We start from the raw sequence: 18,273 nt of genomic DNA on the forward strand, positions 1-18,273 counted from the left end.
AGTCGGTTTTCTTTTTTTTGTAAAAAGTTTTTATTTTTCCATTTTTAGTTTTAACGCATTGTTAATAGCGCGACGCGTGAATGAAAAACAACATCATGATTAACACTTAATTCGTGTATCTACTTTAATAAATATGTAATCTGGAATTTTCTCGAGTCTGTCTGGGAAATTATAATTCCTGTCACTACACTAAATCCATCCTCCGCCCCGCCACTGACCCAATCCCTCAACCCCCCCGATCACTCAACCTCATAGCGTATCAACTCCTGATCCATGTACCCCTCGGCCCTGAACCAGCACCCCTTCAACCACCATTACCCGACCCCTTAATCCCCGACCCCTTAACTCTTAACCCTAACCACCGATCAGTAGCCTTACCAGCTTACCAAGAGTTTGACATTGATTTATCCGCTAGCGTGTGTGTAACTTACTTTCTTTGCATCTCGCTCGTACTGGCATATTAGTGCGAGCGATATGCATAAAAAGTAAGTTACGAAGACGTTAGCGTCGCTAACTTAGCGAATATGTCAATGTCAAACTCGTGGTAAGGCTACACTTGCACTACATCAAATTGACGGTGTTCGGAAGCAAATGCTCGAGTTACTTTAGAAAACACCGAAATCACTTTACACGTGCCTTTAAAAACTGAGGAGTTCCCTCAATTCCTCATGGATTCCATCATCAGACCAGAACCAAAAATAATACGGAAACACCTTGGAGGCAACTCCTTCCAAACAAAAAAAAGAATTACTCAAATCGGATTACAGGTGCCGGAGTAATCGCTGAACATACTACATTTAATAAATCATCATCATTATCATCAAAACAATCATCATCATCAGGTCTACTTCATCAAAGTGGTGGTTTTCGGGAGAAAATGCTCGAGTTGCTTAAGAAAACACCCAAATCACCATGCGTGTGCCTTTAAAAATTGAGGAGTTCCCTCAATTCCTCATGGATCCCATCATCAGAACAGAACCAAATTAAAATGGGACCAACTCGGAGGTAGCTCCTTTCAAACAAAAAAAGAATTACTCAAATCGGACTACGGATGTCGGAGTAATCGGTGAACGTACATAGAAAAAAAAAAAATAGCCACAACCGAATACAGAACCTCCTCCTTCTATGAAATGGAAGTCGGTTAAAAAAGAGACTAAAAAAATATCGAATACATTTGAAGTTTTATGAATAAGGGAGTGAATATACTGCAATCTGCAATGCAACCGAAAAGCGCTATTATGAAGCACAGTCATGTCATAAATTATTTACATTCCTACTTAGATGCAGTCTTAAAAAAGAAATTGTAGTTTTGATGTAAGATCAATGAAAGTTGTAACTATTTAACGTTATTGTTGCTCCTTTTTTGGATTTTACGGGCCTATAAATCCCGGTCTTTTGATAGGCTTGCGTGGGGATATAGATCCAACACGTAGAGGCCCCTTGGAGAGCTTTAATGTCATGTAGAACGCCTGCTGGAACCCGTTCACAGGCGCAACAATAAACGCCCACGAACCGGTCGCAGCAGGCATTGGGACTATTGTAGAAAAAAAACGGAACAGCATACCGGTCTATGGATTGAAGTTTGGGTGGACAATGAGACTGGGCTATTGTAGAGAAGTCCGGACACCTGCCATAACAATGCTAAAACACGTTATCGAGGCAGGTGGTGACTTGCCGCTGACTAGATGGGCCCCTGAAACTGCCGTCGTGAAGACGACCAGGTGCAACATCGGTGTGAGCGGCTCAGGGGTGTCGAGAGGTGTGCGCCGCTTTCTACCCAGTGGCTGTTACCAGCCACTGTGCCAACTCGCGTCTTATGCATCTTTCACTTCCACCCCTGGAGTGACACCCCTGGACTCCTCTCTGGACGGCCAATTAAGGCAAGCCAGAGCTGAGAGTCCTGCGGGTCCCCTTGGGGTCCACTCCGACCGACGAAGACACGCCGGAGACGGAGACCCTGACCGACTCTCGGGAGCACTCGGGTCCGTGGGGTCGTTACTCCCCAACAGCTCGCCACAAGCTGCCCTAATTTAATTAGTTTTGTAAAGCATTAGTTAACTTACGTAGGTGCCTAAACTCTGAAAAATTGACATCTATTGTGTTATTTTATTTTTGTACTTGTATAAATTTTTGTTAATAAATAAACTTACAAATATTTATAGTGTTTTGATACGTATTGAAGTCATCGCTTTTTAATTAAGTACCTATTTAATGTAATAGTTACCCACTAGGGCAGGTCTCCAAATCCCGCTCACCTGGGGGAGCATACACCTGCCGCGTGTGTGGACGAGGGATCCTCTCCCGCATAGGCCTATACAGCCACGAACGCCGTTACCGGGATGCTGCTTAAAACATCTGACACAGATGAAAAGACCTATTATTACCCACTAGGAAAGGAACATGTCCTCCATTTAATAAAATTAAATTTATTCTTTTATATCCATTTATATACAACAATATAATAAAATTCTAGAGGCCTCTGCGTATTTCTAGCGACCTCAGTCTAACGCCGAAATAAATTTGGCGACCACTTTATAGCGTAAGTAGGAGTATCAGGGTAAGAATTTATTACTTTAAAAAACCTAATTGTGGCCCCACACTAGAGTTACACCAAGAAAAGTCTGCAGAGATTTACATAGATAGTCCACGCAGTGCAGGTGTTATTTTAAACGTCAAACTCTTATGAAATGGTGACGTATAAATACAGGTGCATTGCGTGGCCTATCAAAATCGTTACAGACTTTTCTTAGTCTAACTAGGCGTGGCTCACTCTGCGTTTTCGTCGCTTTGCGACAGGTAGCTACAAGTACATCCGTACCACACCAATTTTGCCGCGCCAATCCAAGCCATAAGCCGCGCGTGGTGCTGTCTCGACCTAGCGGCCATATCTGATCGTAACAGACGCGTTTTGTTAGAGTGAGTCTTCTGTACCTAGTACTATTATTTATTCTGTGGTCTAACTTTAGGCGACGCTTGTCTGTCACGTGGTAGCCGGTTTGCATCGATGCAGAAGAGATGCTGAATTAAAACAGCACGACTGCATCTCAACTTTAGCGCGTTTGTATCGCCACTGCACCGCTTCTGTCGCGTGTTGCAAATGCATACCCTGATTCGAATACGAGTGACTGAATCGTTCTAAGAAATCGCTGTGTGGGACCACCAAAGTATATAATACCACCCTAATATAAAATAAAGGCTATTTATTAAGTTAAGACAATCTAAAGTAGCGTTCGAAAAGCACGCGAACGCGAAGCGAAGCGGAGCGGCGCGGGTGAATCAATAATCCTTTGATACCTATGGACGTGTTCTACGTGGCCGTCACCTTCTCCAGCCTCTCGTCCCATCGGTTGCCACATCCAGATCTGATTTAAGCATTTGTGCGCCACCGTACTTTTAAGTTATATCGCTTTTACTGAACTGTGACGCGGTGGGCAAAGTTATGTTAAAGGGCAAAGTTTTATACTCCACTGTCGCACTAACGTTCGTCGAACGGCTAATAATTTGTCGCAGTCGCAGCCGAGTGCTTTTGAAATAACATTTGGCGCGTTAAAATTCTATCGCACTACCATCGCAGATTAATTATTCGTAGTTCAGGGGGCCTACCGCCAACCACGTTCGACGTGTCGCCTCTCTGCCGCACTTGTAAATTCGTACGTAAGTCTGACAAGGAGGCAACACGTTGAACGTTGTTCGCGGCAGGCCCTCTGGTGTGGAGCCACGTGAACTGCAGGGGGTAGCACCTGTTTGCTGCGTTACGTCAACGTATGATTATTTTGATAAAGGAAACTTCGTATTTTTAATTTACCTTTTAATCGATCCATCATTATGCCGTGACGTCACGTGTCACACCAAAGGCGTAGGCGTATAAACATGCCTAGTAATCACTTTAGGCATGTTTACTATTATTTTTGGATATAATTGACCGATAATTGATCATCGTGAGTAGTGTCTGTGTTATAAGATAGCTATGGGTTAATTTAATTCACAATAGCTGACACTGAATGCCGAATAAGTAATAGAATTCTAAAAAAAGGATACATGACTTCTTAAATAGTTATTTGTTTTACAAGGGGGTAAAGTTGCTTTTTAACCTCTCATGCTAATATTAATACTTCAGCGAGCGAATGATTCCATAGGTAATTGGAAACAATGAAATTTTGAGCGTTGTGAAACACAAGGAAAATACTAACTGTGAAATAGGTATCAAACAAAATCAAAGCAAATCTATACAAAATAAATGTTATGAAATGTTTATCATTCAAAATCATCATTTAAAAGTCAATTCTACCAGTAAACATAAGAAAACGACTCCAAAATTGCAGTTGATTACTTTGTCGCACATGTGAATAAAATGCAACTTTCTTATAAGTTTTTGAACAATCAAGAGAGCCTTTACCAGCTGGTGTGGTGAAAAAGTAGTTTGTCGATTTCATGACAACACTAGCTTGTTGAAGCGGACGGAGGGTGGGTAAATGTGGCTATAATTGTTTAAAACAAGTTTGGTTCTTGTTCGGTAAATACGACTTTTTTTATAAAACTTTCCTGAAAACAGGTTAAGAAAACCGGCCAAGTGCGAGAAGGAATCGCTCGACAAGGTTTGCCTACCATCGCATAATTTAGGTTACAAAATAACTAAAATAAGTGTGTCGTCGCTTAACTTCAAACTCGGGTAAATCCATTCGACCCTCAGCAAATATCTACCTTTTCTTAATACTAAAATCGCATAATCTGATAAATGGATTTACCCGAGTTTGACGTTAAGCGACAAGCCCGCTTCCGCTCCTAAATTACACCACAATATACTATTTTAGGGAGCCAATAAAAGCGAATGCTCTGATTAACTTCGCGTATACCTAATTAGCGCCTGACGCTAGAAAGAAAACGTTTACCGGGCAACATGCAGTTAACAAAAGCAAATACATCAAGTGATGAAGTGACCAGCGCCTACCATGTTGGAAATTTGGTTTTGGATTACTTCAACACACCAGAAGATCATGTTTGGCAGGTTGTGAACCTAAGAGTTTATTTTTACCTTACCTTTGTTCACCACCATTGCCCTTATCCCATTCATTTGGGGTCGGCCCAGCATGTGTTTTTCTTCCATACCTCTCTCGCTCTCATCATTCACTCGCGTTCGTTTCATATCATCTCTTCTCTCACACAGCCTATCCACCTTTTCCTCGGTTTTCCTCTCCCGTTACTTCCCTCCACATTCATTTTCTCTCGCCCGTCATCTCATCATTCACTTGCGTTCGTTTCATATCATCTCTCACACAGTCCATCCACCTATTTTCTCGGTTTTCCTCTACCGTTACTTCCCTCCACATTCATTCGTAATACCTTTCTCGTCACAAGACTTTCATCTCTCCGCATTACATGCCCGTGTCACTCTAGGCGATTTTATTTTAACGTTGCTATAATGTTTATTTTACTTTGAATACCCAAAGGTCATTAAATAAACACAAACCCCAGTATCGAAAAAACTGTTCATGATTTTTCTTCCTTAAGGGGCCCACAGATTACCAGTTCGCCGGACGATATCACCCAGTCAGTTGTTCGGAACTGTCAAAATTTTGTTTTAACTGACAGGCGGATACCTGACGACGAAGGGGACCGACTGTTAATCAGTGGGCCCCTATATATCTTCCAGCGAACTGGTAATAAGTGGGACCCTTAAAATCAGTTTCGCGTTTGGGTCTGTCTGTTGGGCTTTGTCCCTTAAATAAAATAAATATTGCTTTTAGATTGACGCTGGAACTGGCGAAGTTGAGATGAAATCATCGGTGAAGTCCCGTTCAATACAGTTGGCCAGATGTCTAACGAACGCGGGTCTGAAGCCTGGCGACGTGGTTGCCGTGTCGGGGGTTAACCATCTTAACGCACACATCCCCTTTTACGCTGGATACTTAAATGGACTGCCAATCACTGGAATTGACCCTTTCTACGTATACGGTACAGCTATTCTTCTATAAGATGATTATTTTATCTTATTATTTGTAGGTCTTTAGGCAACAGTAGCCAAGACTTCTTCCTCGCGTTATCCCGGCATTTTGCCACGGCCTGCGGTCAAGACTGAAAAAAACATTAGAGTAGTTGTAATAATAGGTTATATATTTAAATATTAGTTAAATATTAATATTTCTGTTTTATTCACACATCCAATTCATTTAAACCTTTTGCTGGTGATAAAGTACAGTCACCTGCAATAATATGTCTTCGAAGGCCGCAAAAACATGTGACTCGCTCTTATGGTTCTACAAATAATATCGTGTCAGATATTTTTCCGGCCTTTGATGCGAAATATATTATTGCAGGTGACTGCACATACTATAATACTTTATTTTTGAAAAGCAATACTTTTTTTTGTTCAACAGAGGAAGTAAAGGTAGTGTTAAATATAACAAAGCCAAAACTGGCTTTTTGCGAAGCGTCCAAGTTGGCAGACTACGAGAGGGCGGCTCGAGACCTCGGGTTGGACACTAGGATAGTGACATTTGGTGCCAGCGACAGGTCTTACGCCGATTTCGTGAAGACGTACGATGATCATGCGCCCGAAACCGAATTCAGGTTAGTCTTTTTATTAGTTCCTAAACACTATACTAGATATTAGCGTCGTAGTTAGCGTTAAAGCCATGGAAAATGACGTCGCGCTAACGTTGCGTAGAGCAGCAGCCATACAATTGGCTACCACGCTGACGCCTGGAAGACGCTAGTGTGGGGTTGCCCTTAAAGTTATTAATATAAATTAATTATTTATAAATATTTATATATTATACAGCGTTAAGTTTCAGAACCGACTTCAATAGGAAGAAGTTATTAATTCGACCGTTTTATATAGAGGTACTTCCAAATTGGTCCCATATTTTATCAAATCCAGTTCTAATGATGGGATGCATGAGGCATTGAAGGGTAGCCCACGAGAGAAATATGTATTTTGGTGCAGTATCATAAAACCAAAGTACCTACTCGTATATTTTAATGCGTACCTATATAGATAGAGGTATCTACATATATTCTTGCGTAAACAAGCATAATAAGTAGGTACAGTAATTGATTGTCAAATCGATAAGATACAATCGTAATAAATCGATAAAGCGCCAGTATGGGGCAATCCGTAATGCGATAATCCTAAAATAAATCAAAGTTAGATTTGTTGGATTATTTTTATATGTACCTTGTACAATTGAATAAAGAATATTTATCGTGTGTGATTTCCCGAAGTCATCAATTTTCACACGAATGGAGATGAATTTTTCTTATCGGCTCAACCCCTGGGGTTGAGTTTTTCTCTTCTACCCTGTGGTGTGAAGTGTTGTTAAATAGGTACTTTTTAAGCAAAATCGGGTCTTCAACGACCATTTTTAAATAAATTGAACAATTTTGGAAGTGACCTTTCCGAAAAAAAATATGCATCTCTAGGCATGTAACTAAAAGCAAAGTTGTTTCAGAGTGGCGAACTTCGACACTGAAAAGGTGTACGCGTGGCTCATCAGCACGAGTGGCACCACTGGCATGCCCAAGGTCGCGGCCATCAAACACTCCGAAGTCTTGAAGGTCGTAAAATTAGGCGCACTTGTGAAACAAAAGTAAGTAGTTTGATGCATTCGCCGCCCCACGCTTGATTAGTCTTTCAACTGAAAGATTTGTAAGCTTTTCCCATAAAAATGTTTTATGGCTCCTCTACACGATGGGCCAACGCGGGCCACTCCAAGGGACGCATTTACAGTTAGTAGCACAAGTGAACCAATGTCAATGACTCTCATATATTTATCGTGTAAAAATTAAAGGGATAAACATTCTCGCTTGAATACTTTTATTATAAGAAACTGTACACTATTATTAACTTACATTTAAGTGTAATCATTAAGTTTGAAATCACTGTAAAACTTTTATACTCAAATTAACATTGAATCAGTTTTGCTCCTCCTAGTAAGATAAACATTGAATCAGTATTGCACCATATATTTATGAGAAATTTTACACTATTAATATTTTGTCCATAGTCCTTTGGCCTTTTTTACTGCAGCCAAACGCTTACCCATGCCCTTTACTACTTTTTCACAGTACGCAGGCGACAGTAACTCCCATTGTTCTTGAACTCGAGCCCACAATATGTGTAATGACGATGGCGGTGAGTCGTAGTTATTCACTAACGCTTTTTTTAACATAGACCATAGGTTTTCGATGGGGTTTAAATCGGGACTTTGAGCTGGCCATTCTAACACATGAAAACCCTGTTCAGACAACCATTTTTTAACAACTTTTGCAGTGTGTTTAGGGTCATTATCGTGTTGAAACCATATTTCGTTGACTGGGAACGGCATATTCTCCAGCGTTTCCCCTAACTGCCTCTTTAATATGTCAAGATAGATCTCTTTGTTCATTATCCCATCAATTTTACGAATAGAACCAGGTCCAAAACAAGTCATACAGCCCCACATTTTGATGTTACCACCTCCATGTTTAACAGTTTGTATGAAATCTCGCACATTCATCCCTTCTCCTTCTCTTTTCCAATTCCATTGACGGCCGTCCGTTGAGTATCTGTTAATTTTAGTTTCATCTGAGAAAATTACCTTCGCCCAGTCTTCCTCTGTCCACGTTTCGTACTTCTTCACGAATGCTTGTCGAGCTTTTACATTTTTCTTACTAATAAGCGGTTTCTTTTTCTTCTCCACTGCTCGGAATTTTGCACCCTGAAGACTTCTTATCACTGTCCATTTACTTACGACCTTTCCTGTTTGTTTTCGTAAGAGTGAGGCGGCATGCGATGTGGATTTTGCTTCGCCAGTGACCATATAATGTACAATTCTACGCGTGTCTTGCGGGCTTAACTTTTTTGTTCGCCCCCCACTGTTCTTTTTCAAAGGTTTTGTACATTTTTGTCTTATTCTCTGCACAGCCGACTGGCTTACGGTTAATTTCTTGGCTATTTTCCTAGTCGACAGCCCTTCCTCCAACATTTTTTTAATCAAATCATTGATAGGCTTGGTAAACGGTTTCATGGCTAACGTTTTATTTTCAATTAACAACGAAGTCAATCAATTCAAGAGAAATCGTGAATGATATCATGACAATCATTAAAATAAATGCACATCGGATATAAGTTTAGTTTTAAGTCCGATTAATCAAACGGCCTGCTATCGAAAGAGGTCGGAGCAAAATTGATTCAATACTAATATGACCTTATAGAGAAAATGCATTGCTTCAATCTGTAATTATGTAATGGCAGACCATCTCTATATAGTACACTAACAGAAAATAGTGAAATATAAAATTAATTAGTTATCGTTTTTATGTAAAGTAAAGGTACATGTCAAAGTAGTGAACATTGGTTCACTTGTGCTACTAACTTTAAAGGGAGCAAGTGATATTGCTAACTCATTCTACCGCATAGCTGCGTCCCTTGGAGTGGCCCGCGTTGGCCCATCGTGTAGAGGAGCTATTATCAATTTTACAATTCTTGCTACATCACATAAAAAAAATTATTTCGGCGGGAGCACGGTCGAATTTTTATCAACTGTCACCATGACTGTCACGTTCTAACAAGTATGTAAGTGCGAAAGTGACAGGCATGGTGACAGGCGATAAAATGGAACCATGCATCCAATACAATGTCTTATATTATTCGTTTTTAATTTGAGTATAGTTATAATGTTGCATAACATAATATTTATTTTTGTTAAAATGAATACAGCCAGTTTTCAACTATATTTGCTTTGTTGGGTGATGTTAAAATGAGTGGCACCTTAATTTTCTGTGGGTGCGTACTTTGCGTAGGAGTTTATTTGGAAATTCGTTTATTGAAACAAACGAAATATTTAGGATTACATTGGTTCATATTAATTGGCTATTAGGATAGTGCAGGGGGGTTATGCGGGAAATTTCAACTAATCGAAATATCTTTTTCGCTATTTGACCTGCTAGCATGGGTTGCGTTCTTACGGGGGACTCCATACATCAAGCTCGACTTGAAGTATGGACTCTCTCGCGAGAACGCAACTCATGCTAGACTGCCTGGACATACAGGGTTCTATGCTCTGTATCTTTAGGCATTTAAATAAAAGTAAACATAAGTAATCTACCCTCAAATGGCCCCTCAAGCAAGGTAGATGAAAACATTACACGATCAAATAGTCAGTTCTCAGTGATAGATCCCAGTAACTCTGCTCTAACTGAAACTGAACTCTTTAAATACCTAAAGATACAGACTATCGGCTCGATTCCGAAAATGAATTAGATCTCTACTAGACCTCAACAAGTTACGATATGGATAATTTAAAGATATTTGTAAGATAGATATGTCAAATTTGACGTTTCCGCGATTCTGGAGGTCCTCTTGAACGATTTCGACAAGTTATGACTTAGATATCCAAGTCACATCTAGCCGATATCTAATGTAAATCTAGTTGATCTCTATATCGTTTCTAGATCTTGCGATTATCTCGTTTCCCGAATACGCGTGTATAAGTTATGGCTCTAGTTATGTAAAACATGGAAGATATGTGACGTCCCACGAGTAAAGGTACCTTATGGCGGTTGGCGCTTACGCTATTATTAACGTTGCTCCAAAACTATTGCGGCTCTATGAGACGTAAGCGCCGACCGCCATAAGGTACCTTTGGCCGTGGAACGTCACATATTTCGATTAAGTCGTTGAAATTTCCCGCAGTCGGAATTGCCCCCTGCACCTTACAAGACAATTCTAAAATATTTGGTATATTTTCAGAGAAAGGGTCCCTGTTTTGAACCTGTCAAGCACGCACTGGATAACTACTTACATGTCGACACTGTGTAACATCGCTAGCGCCCAACACAACGTGCAGACGTCGTCCCCTCATACCGTCGAACATATTATAGACATTATTAATAAATATAAGGTAACGTTAATATCTTCTTCTTTTTTTTTGTAATTTTGATGGAATTTAGAGAGGGCCTCTATCGTATCCATGGCTTGACGCCGGGATGTCCCTTTTCTTAGACACAGGTCTTTACCTCTTATGAGGGTGTTAATTAGTTGTTTGTTAGTCTGTTAGTCTGCTCTTTTTGTTTAGAAATGTAAATTGGTTGTCTGTCTGTCTGTCTAGTAGGAGAGAGCGATTTGAATTTATTATGTTAATAGTTATTATTTTAATGTGATGTTGTGGCCAGCTTTGTGGGTTGATGTTGTGATATCTTCTTTATTTTTAAAGCTGTTATGAGAGCCTTTGAGCTTCTCAGGTTCCCCCACATAAATATGTCGACAGGCATCAGGCAGGAGGCGTTGGCCAATGCGAGCCGAGTCGAACGACGACACAATGGCTCCTCTACACGATGGGCCAACGCCGGCCACTCCAAGGGACGCAGCCATGTGGTAGAATGAGATAGCAATATCACTTGCTCCCTCTAACGCATAAATGCGTCCCTTGGAGTGGCCGGCGTTGGCCCATCGTGTAGAGGAGCCATAAAACTTTTTCCTATCGGAGTTTGCCGAATGCGCGTCGATATATCTGGGATCTGGGATCTGGGAAGAATCTTAGCACTTTTAAAGTAGCAGATTTTAAAGCCCAACGCAAAAAGAGTGTGTTTTTATCGAGTTCTTTTAACTTTTTTTATCCAGATTCTATACACATGCTTTATCAAAATCGGTTTATATATGTTTTTTTTATGTAATTTTAAATTCATTACTTAAATAAAATATCGTTTTTTAGCCTGCCATGCTGACTTCAAGCCCGCTGCTATTCGTCAACATATTGAGACACGAGAAATACTGCGACCTTACGTGCTTTAGCAGAATCGTCATCTCCGGCTTCCATATGAAACCTGAAATTTTTAAGCAGCTTAAGGTGAGTGCAGACATGTACCTGTCAAAATATAGAATAGATCAGAAGCGTATGGTCGCATTTTTATCACATGTCATGCCATGCGTCACTTTCGCACTTACATATTTGTTAGAACGTGACAGGCATAGTGACAAATGATAAAGAGCCGACCATCTTAGTCCTACAAATTAAAGTTAGACCAAGAAAAGTCTGCACCGATTTTGATAGCCCAGGCAGTCAGTGCAAGTGTTAAATACGTCATAGTTTCATAGAAGTTTGACGTTTAAAATACCATTTGGACTGCGTGGGCTATCAAAATATCTGCAGGCTTTTAACATATAACGTATATCACTTAAACAAAAAAATAATATTTTAAATCGGTTCAGAAACTGGGCTATCAAAATCGCTGGATCGCTGGGCAGAAGCACAGACAAAACATCCTCTAGACTGAGTATAGTCGCGCTACCTCCGCTGCCACGCATACGGTAATTTTACTCCATGTTCGAGTCGAAAGTGTCTTTGTGTGACGTCCGTGAACTCGTTCGTCGTTTGAACGGACCAATCACGGCACGGGACTTCGCTCACCTCGTCCCGCGCACCCCCGCATTTTTGGCAGCATCGGTTGCATGAAATAATTGCTTTAAACTCCGTCTAGAGGATTCCTAGTCTATGGGCAGAAGCTAGGAATCAAGAAATCTTACGATACATACATCCACAGAAAATCATACATTAAGTAGGTATACATATATCATACGTTGATTGATAATTTAAATAGGTAATTGATTCGGCATGGTCATTGATTTCGATTTTGTTATTTAACTATATCGTGGGCATTAACTTATCATATATAATAATGAATAACAAATAAGATAAAAACATGGAAGATTATAAACTATTATCAGTTTATCAGAAATCAAATAAGCCTAATAAAAAACGTGATTTTTACAGATTGACTCTAAAGAGGCCCACTGATTACCGAGTTTGCCGGACGATATCGGCCTATCTGTTGTTCGGAGCTGTCAAATTTTGCGTTTAACTGACAGGCTGATATCGTCCAGCGAACCGGTTATCAGTGGGCCCCTTAATACTGAACTATCGGATGTATCCAAGTTTGCATAAACAATATGATCGAACTTAAAAAAATATGACTCAATCATTATGAATGCATTAAGATACAATAAAATTAAAATTTTATCTAAAATAAATAACTTAAATTTTACAAAATACCTATAAGTACAGTAAAAATACCAACCTGCGAAATCCCCCAGGTCCGTCCCCTGAGGAAACCCGCCCATGAGGCTGGCTACATTCCCTCGCTGGATGGCAATGCCTATTCTTTAGCTTGAGAATGACCCTAGCACCCGAAATCTGAACATGAACTTACCCATGGAATTTAAAGTAACTACACTATTCTGACAAATTTTATTGATAGGCCTTTATTTTTTTAAGCGTTGTTTTATGGCCGAATACCGTTTTAATAAAACGTTGGGCAGTATCATAAGTCAACTTCGTTGACAGACAGACGAGTAACGAGTAAACCTAATTCTGGGAAAACCTAAAAATGAAACTAAGGTACTACTAAAATCAACTTACGTAGGTACAAGGAATCGCCTCATTTACTATTGCCCCGAGTAAATTAACTATGTTTTCTCTTACCCTCCCTGACCTTAATGTTTTTTTGGTCGGGCTGGCTGCTTTCACGTGTCTGAAAAATGATAAAACTCGTAATTGGAAATTAGACCAAAGCCTCTTCCTGCTATTCCATGAGATAATACCTACAATAACTTTTATTTTAAGGCAAGGATGCGACCTGACACCATCATATGGAACCTCCTTGCACAAACCGAGTGTGTGGGCTCCATTCTAATGCCAGCACCTCACGGCCCTCCCGGCAATTGTGGCCAAGAATTGCCGTCGGTGATACCAGTACAAGTAAGCTATTTACTGTTTAGCCTGTACTTTTCTGTTAATGTATTTAGATTGCTCCGAAATAAGACCCCACTTTGATATTTGGTAGTGCCTCTTTAAGCCCCATAACTTCAAAGGCCTCTTGAACATATTTACTTTTTTTAATAATATTAAATAATAGTACGTACAAATACATTTGTAGTGCATAATTATTTTCGTAGATATTTACACGAAAACGTACGAACGTGTTAGACTAATCGCGGTACAAAAAGTACTGAGGTTGACTGAAGTAGCATGACAAATACGAACGAACGTAGCTAATATCAGAGTAACTAGGTACTTCTTCTAAAGTAATCAAAAGGCAAACTATGTTTTTGGCTAGAAATCCCTTTCTTCGCTTTATAACGTATTTATAGTTATGTATTTAAATGATTTCTTGCTTGACCCTCTTCAGCATTATATTTGGTGTTATGATTGACCATCTTTCGTAAGTAAATCTTTTATTGATACAAATACCATATTTGCAGTTGAGGGATCCTCAAACTGGGGAAGTTATCACTGAGCCAAACAGGACAGGAGAGCTGTGTACCAAGGGACCGAGGTTTACTGTAAGTACGCTCTTAACCGAAATTTAAAGAAAAGAACACAATTTAGGCCCACTTGCACCATTCCACTAACCCGGGGTTAGCCGGTTAAACCTGTCGTAACCATGGTTACCAGTACAATTTGACACTAGGTTAACGGTTTAACAGCTTAATCCCGGGTTAGTGGAATGGTGCAAGTGGGCCTTATAAGATTTATTCCAAACATACAAATATTCTCATATTTGTTAAAATATAAAATTGTTTCCGGTCAGCTAAAGGAATTGATTGCTTGGATTGATTAATTATCTGGATCTAATCGAACTTGTTCTAATCAAATCTTCCTACTATAATTACCTATAATAATATTTTGGTAGCTAATCAAATTAATTATGGCAGACCAAAATTTACAAAAACAATGGGTCCACAATATTAAAGTAACGCCAATGTGGCTAATTCCGTCCACGGGCGTATATTTCTTTGATTTTCAATCGCAGAAAAAAAGACATTTTGATTGCTGAACTGAAACTAAAAGCAATCGCTGCTTTTGCAAAATTATCAATTCTGTTCGTTGTTCGAGAAAAACGCTAGCGAACGGAATAGCCTGTATGACGGAATTATCCACATTGACTTTAATAAATAAATTTCATACAGGAATACTACAATAACCCCGAAGCTACAGCGGCCGCGTTCACCCCCGACGGCTGGTACAAGACCGGAGACCTGCTGTACAGGGACGAAGAAGGATTCTTCTTCTACGTGGAGCGCATGACCAGCTCGTTCAGATATCGCAACTATTTCGTAAGCATATTTCTTCTTCAACCTAGCGTTTTCCCGGCCTAGCGCCAGGGTCCGCTTTCTTGCTTAGTCTTCTCCACTTTGCCCGGTCTTCGGCATCCTCATTCGTAAGCATATTTGTTTATTAATTTTATTATACACTTCTGGACCAATGTAATTACTCTAATCTATGGTGCACAGCCAGGTCCAGGTGGTGTTTGGGCGTCTAGCTAGCAACAAAAGTACAAAACGTCTTTCTGTTTCGTCCTTCTTTTACTATCATGTTCTTTTTTATTTCGTTGTAGGAATACTTTTGAAACGGGATAGTACAAATATTACAATTCCTTCCTAAACTATTAAAATCTTTTTCATATTATTTATCATTTTAACATCACGTATACTTCTCTTAGGACCTTAATAAGGCGTTTTCGTAATTGTTGCCAGAGTACGAAGTGAAAAATAGCTTAGTCAACATTATTTTTAAAAATCGTCTCCATTTTCTGGAGCTGACTTAAGGGGCCCACTGATTAACAGTCCGCCGAACGGTATCGCCCTGTCAGTTGTTCGGAACTGTCAAAATTTTGTTCTAACTGACAGGCCGATACCGTCTGGCGGACTGTTGATCAGTGGGCCCCTTTATATTTCGAGCTAATAACATAACACTTAGATATTTGTCGTCTCCAGGTCACACCCTTAGAGCTGGAGCTATTGATCCAGGAGCACCCAGGCGTGCTGGACGTGTGCGTGGTTGGCGTGCCGCACCCTGAGGACGGCAAGCAGGCGGTTGCGTGTGTCCAGACACGCCCCGGCTTCACTATCACAGAGCAGGATGTTAAAGATATCGTTGCTGGTAAGTATCACTTTAACATGTCATCTCCAGGTCACACCTTTAGAGCTGGAGCTATTGATCCAGGAGCACCCAGGTCTGCTGGACGTGTGCGTGGTTGGCGTGCCGCACCCTGAGGACGGCAAGCAGGCGGTTGCGTGTGTCCAGACACGCCCCGGATTCACTCTCACAGAGCAGGATGTTAAAGATATCGTTGCTGGTAAGTATCACTTTAACATGTCATCTCCAGGTCACACCTTTAGAGCTGGAGCTATTGATCCAGGAGCACCCAGGCGTGCTGGACGTATGTGTGGTTGGCGTGCCGCACCCTGAGGACGTCAAGCAGGCGGTCGCGTGCGTCCAGACACGCCCCGGCTTCACTCTCACAGAGCAGGAAGTTAAAGATATCGTTGCTGGTAAGTATCACTTTAACATGTCATCTCCAGGTCACACCTTTAGAGCTGGAGCTATTGATCCAGGAGCACCCAGGCGTGCTGGACGTATGTGTGGTTGGCGTGCCGCACCCTGAGGACGGCAAGCAGGCGGTCGCGTGCGTCCAGACACGCCCCGGCTTCACTCTCACAGAGCAGGAAGTTAAAGATATCGTTGCTGGTAAGTATCACTTTAACATGTCATCTCCAGGTCACACCTTTAGAGCTGGAGCTATTGATCCAGGAGCACCCAGGTGTGCTGGACGTGTGCGTGGTTGGCGTGCCGCACCCTGAGGACGGCAAGCAGGCGGTTGCGTGTGTCCAGACACGCCCCGGATTCACTCTCACAGAGCAGGATGTTAAAGATATCGTTGCTGGTAAGTATCACTTTAACATGTCATCTCCAGGTCACACCTTTAGAGCTGGAGCTATTGATCCAGGAGCACCCAGGCGTGCTGGACGTATGCGTGGTTGGCATGCCGCACCCTGAGGACGGCAAGCAGGCGGTCGCGTGCGTCCAGACACGCCCCGGCTTCACTCTCACAGAGCAGGAAGTTAAAGATATCGTTGCTGGTAAGTATCACTTTAACATGTCATCTCCAGGTCACACCTTTAGAGCTGGAGCTATTGATCCAGGAGCACCCAGGCGTGCTGGACGTGTGCGTGGTTGGCGTGCCGCACCCTGAGGACGGCAAGCAGGCGGTCGCGTGCGTCCAGACACGCCCCGGCTTCACTCTCACAGATCAGGAAGTTAAAGATATCGTTGCTGGTAAGTATCACTTTAACATGTCATCTCCAGGTCACACCTTTAGAGCTGGAGCTATTGATCCAGGAGCACCCAGGTGTGCTGGACGTGTGCGTGGTTGGCGTGCCGCACCCTGAGGACGGCAAGCAGGCGGTTGCGTGCGTCCAGACACGCCCCGGCTTCACTCTTACAGAGCAGGATGTTAAAGATATCGTTGCTGGTAAGTATCACTCCTCGTAAGACCCAAGCCAATTTTAGCGCTTTTGAATTTGGAACTTTCTTTTATTTCTATAAGAGTTCATAACTCGAATTTTATTTGTACTTGTACAAGTACGCGGGGATTTACGAGGTTAACAATCCGTCAAGTTCAGTAGCCTTCGATTTTCGGTTTGAATATTGTGAGCTTTTTTGGTTTAAAAGGAGGTAATTATTGTCTAGGGTGGCGTTTAGTACCTATGCTTCGGGAAGAAGCAAACTTGAGATTCCCATCAGGAAAGAGAATAGAGGTCTTAATGTAGACCTGCCACATTTAGGGAATTTACTTGTTAGTAAACTCTTCTGTAGGCAGTAGGGGTAAAATGGTCGCCTTTTATCATTTGTCACCATGCCTGTCACGTTCTAACAAGTATGAAAGTGCGAAAGTGACGCATGACATGACAGAAGATAAAAATGCGACCATGATATTCATGCGGTACATTTAAACTCTACTGACAATGATAATCTATTGTTTAAATTAAACATTGAATATATATATTATATACTTTCCTTAATTAAAAAGTCAATTATTAAATTTCATTTCACAGGTAAATTATCCGTTCCAAAACACATACACGGCGGCGTCATTTTCGTGGAAGACTTCCCCAGAACAGTCGCTGGTAAAATAGCACGAGGAAAAGTATACGATTTCGTCCTTGAAGTCCGAAAACCAGTTTCAGAGTACCCCTGCTCTGGAAACACGAAGAAGTTAATCAGCTCCTTCCAGCGCCTTTTCACCACGAGCAACGTCAGAACTGTTACAACAGGGAGACACTGATCGTCTTGTAGATATATTACTCTTTAAATTCTTAAGGCTCAGCCGCCAACCTCAATTTCCTTCATATATAAGTGCGCTGACGTGCCCAAAATGCGCTATAGTATTTAGCAAGAAGATAGGGTACGTGAGCCACGAGGGCGCACCAGAGAGTGGATCAGCTACACTCTAAGA

The 18,273-nt window shown here is 41.2% G+C and overlaps 1 protein-coding gene across 1 annotated transcript; it reads left to right on the forward strand.

The window, feature by feature from the left end:
- The first annotated feature begins 5,730 nt into the window (after positions 1–5,730).
- Positions 5,731–17,136, forward strand: LOC134674879 (luciferin 4-monooxygenase-like). The gene is made up of 13 exons (XM_063533034.1): positions 5,731–5,952; positions 6,375–6,567; positions 7,440–7,586; positions 10,730–10,880; positions 11,691–11,825; positions 13,599–13,733; positions 14,237–14,317; positions 14,945–15,091; positions 16,340–16,505; positions 16,549–16,701; positions 16,745–16,878; positions 16,928–17,031; positions 17,124–17,136. Exons 1-13 carry the CDS (start codon positions 5,772–5,774, stop codon positions 17,134–17,136), a joined length of 1,740 nt encoding a protein of 579 aa, XP_063389104.1. The 5' UTR covers positions 5,731–5,771.
- Positions 17,137–18,273: the final 1,137 nt, after the last annotated feature.

Source organism: Cydia fagiglandana, chromosome 20, assembly GCF_963556715.1.
Source record: "Cydia fagiglandana chromosome 20, ilCydFagi1.1, whole genome shotgun sequence".
Taxonomy (NCBI): Eukaryota; Metazoa; Arthropoda; class Insecta; order Lepidoptera; family Tortricidae; genus Cydia; species Cydia fagiglandana.

Bases quoted from the DNA above. Each gene is read 5' to 3' on its own strand.
- LOC134674879 (XM_063533034.1), top strand. From the start codon at position 5,772: ATGAAATCATCGGTGAAGTCCCGTTCAATACAGTTGGCCAGATGTCTA. The intron at 7,587-10,729 runs GTAAGTAGTTTG...GTATATTTTCAG, and splicing joins GGCGCACTTGTGAAACAAAA to AGAAAGGGTCCCTGTTTTGA. The intron at 16,702-16,744 runs GTAAGTATCACT...TCACACCTTTAG, and splicing joins TGTTAAAGATATCGTTGCTG to AGCTGGAGCTATTGATCCAG.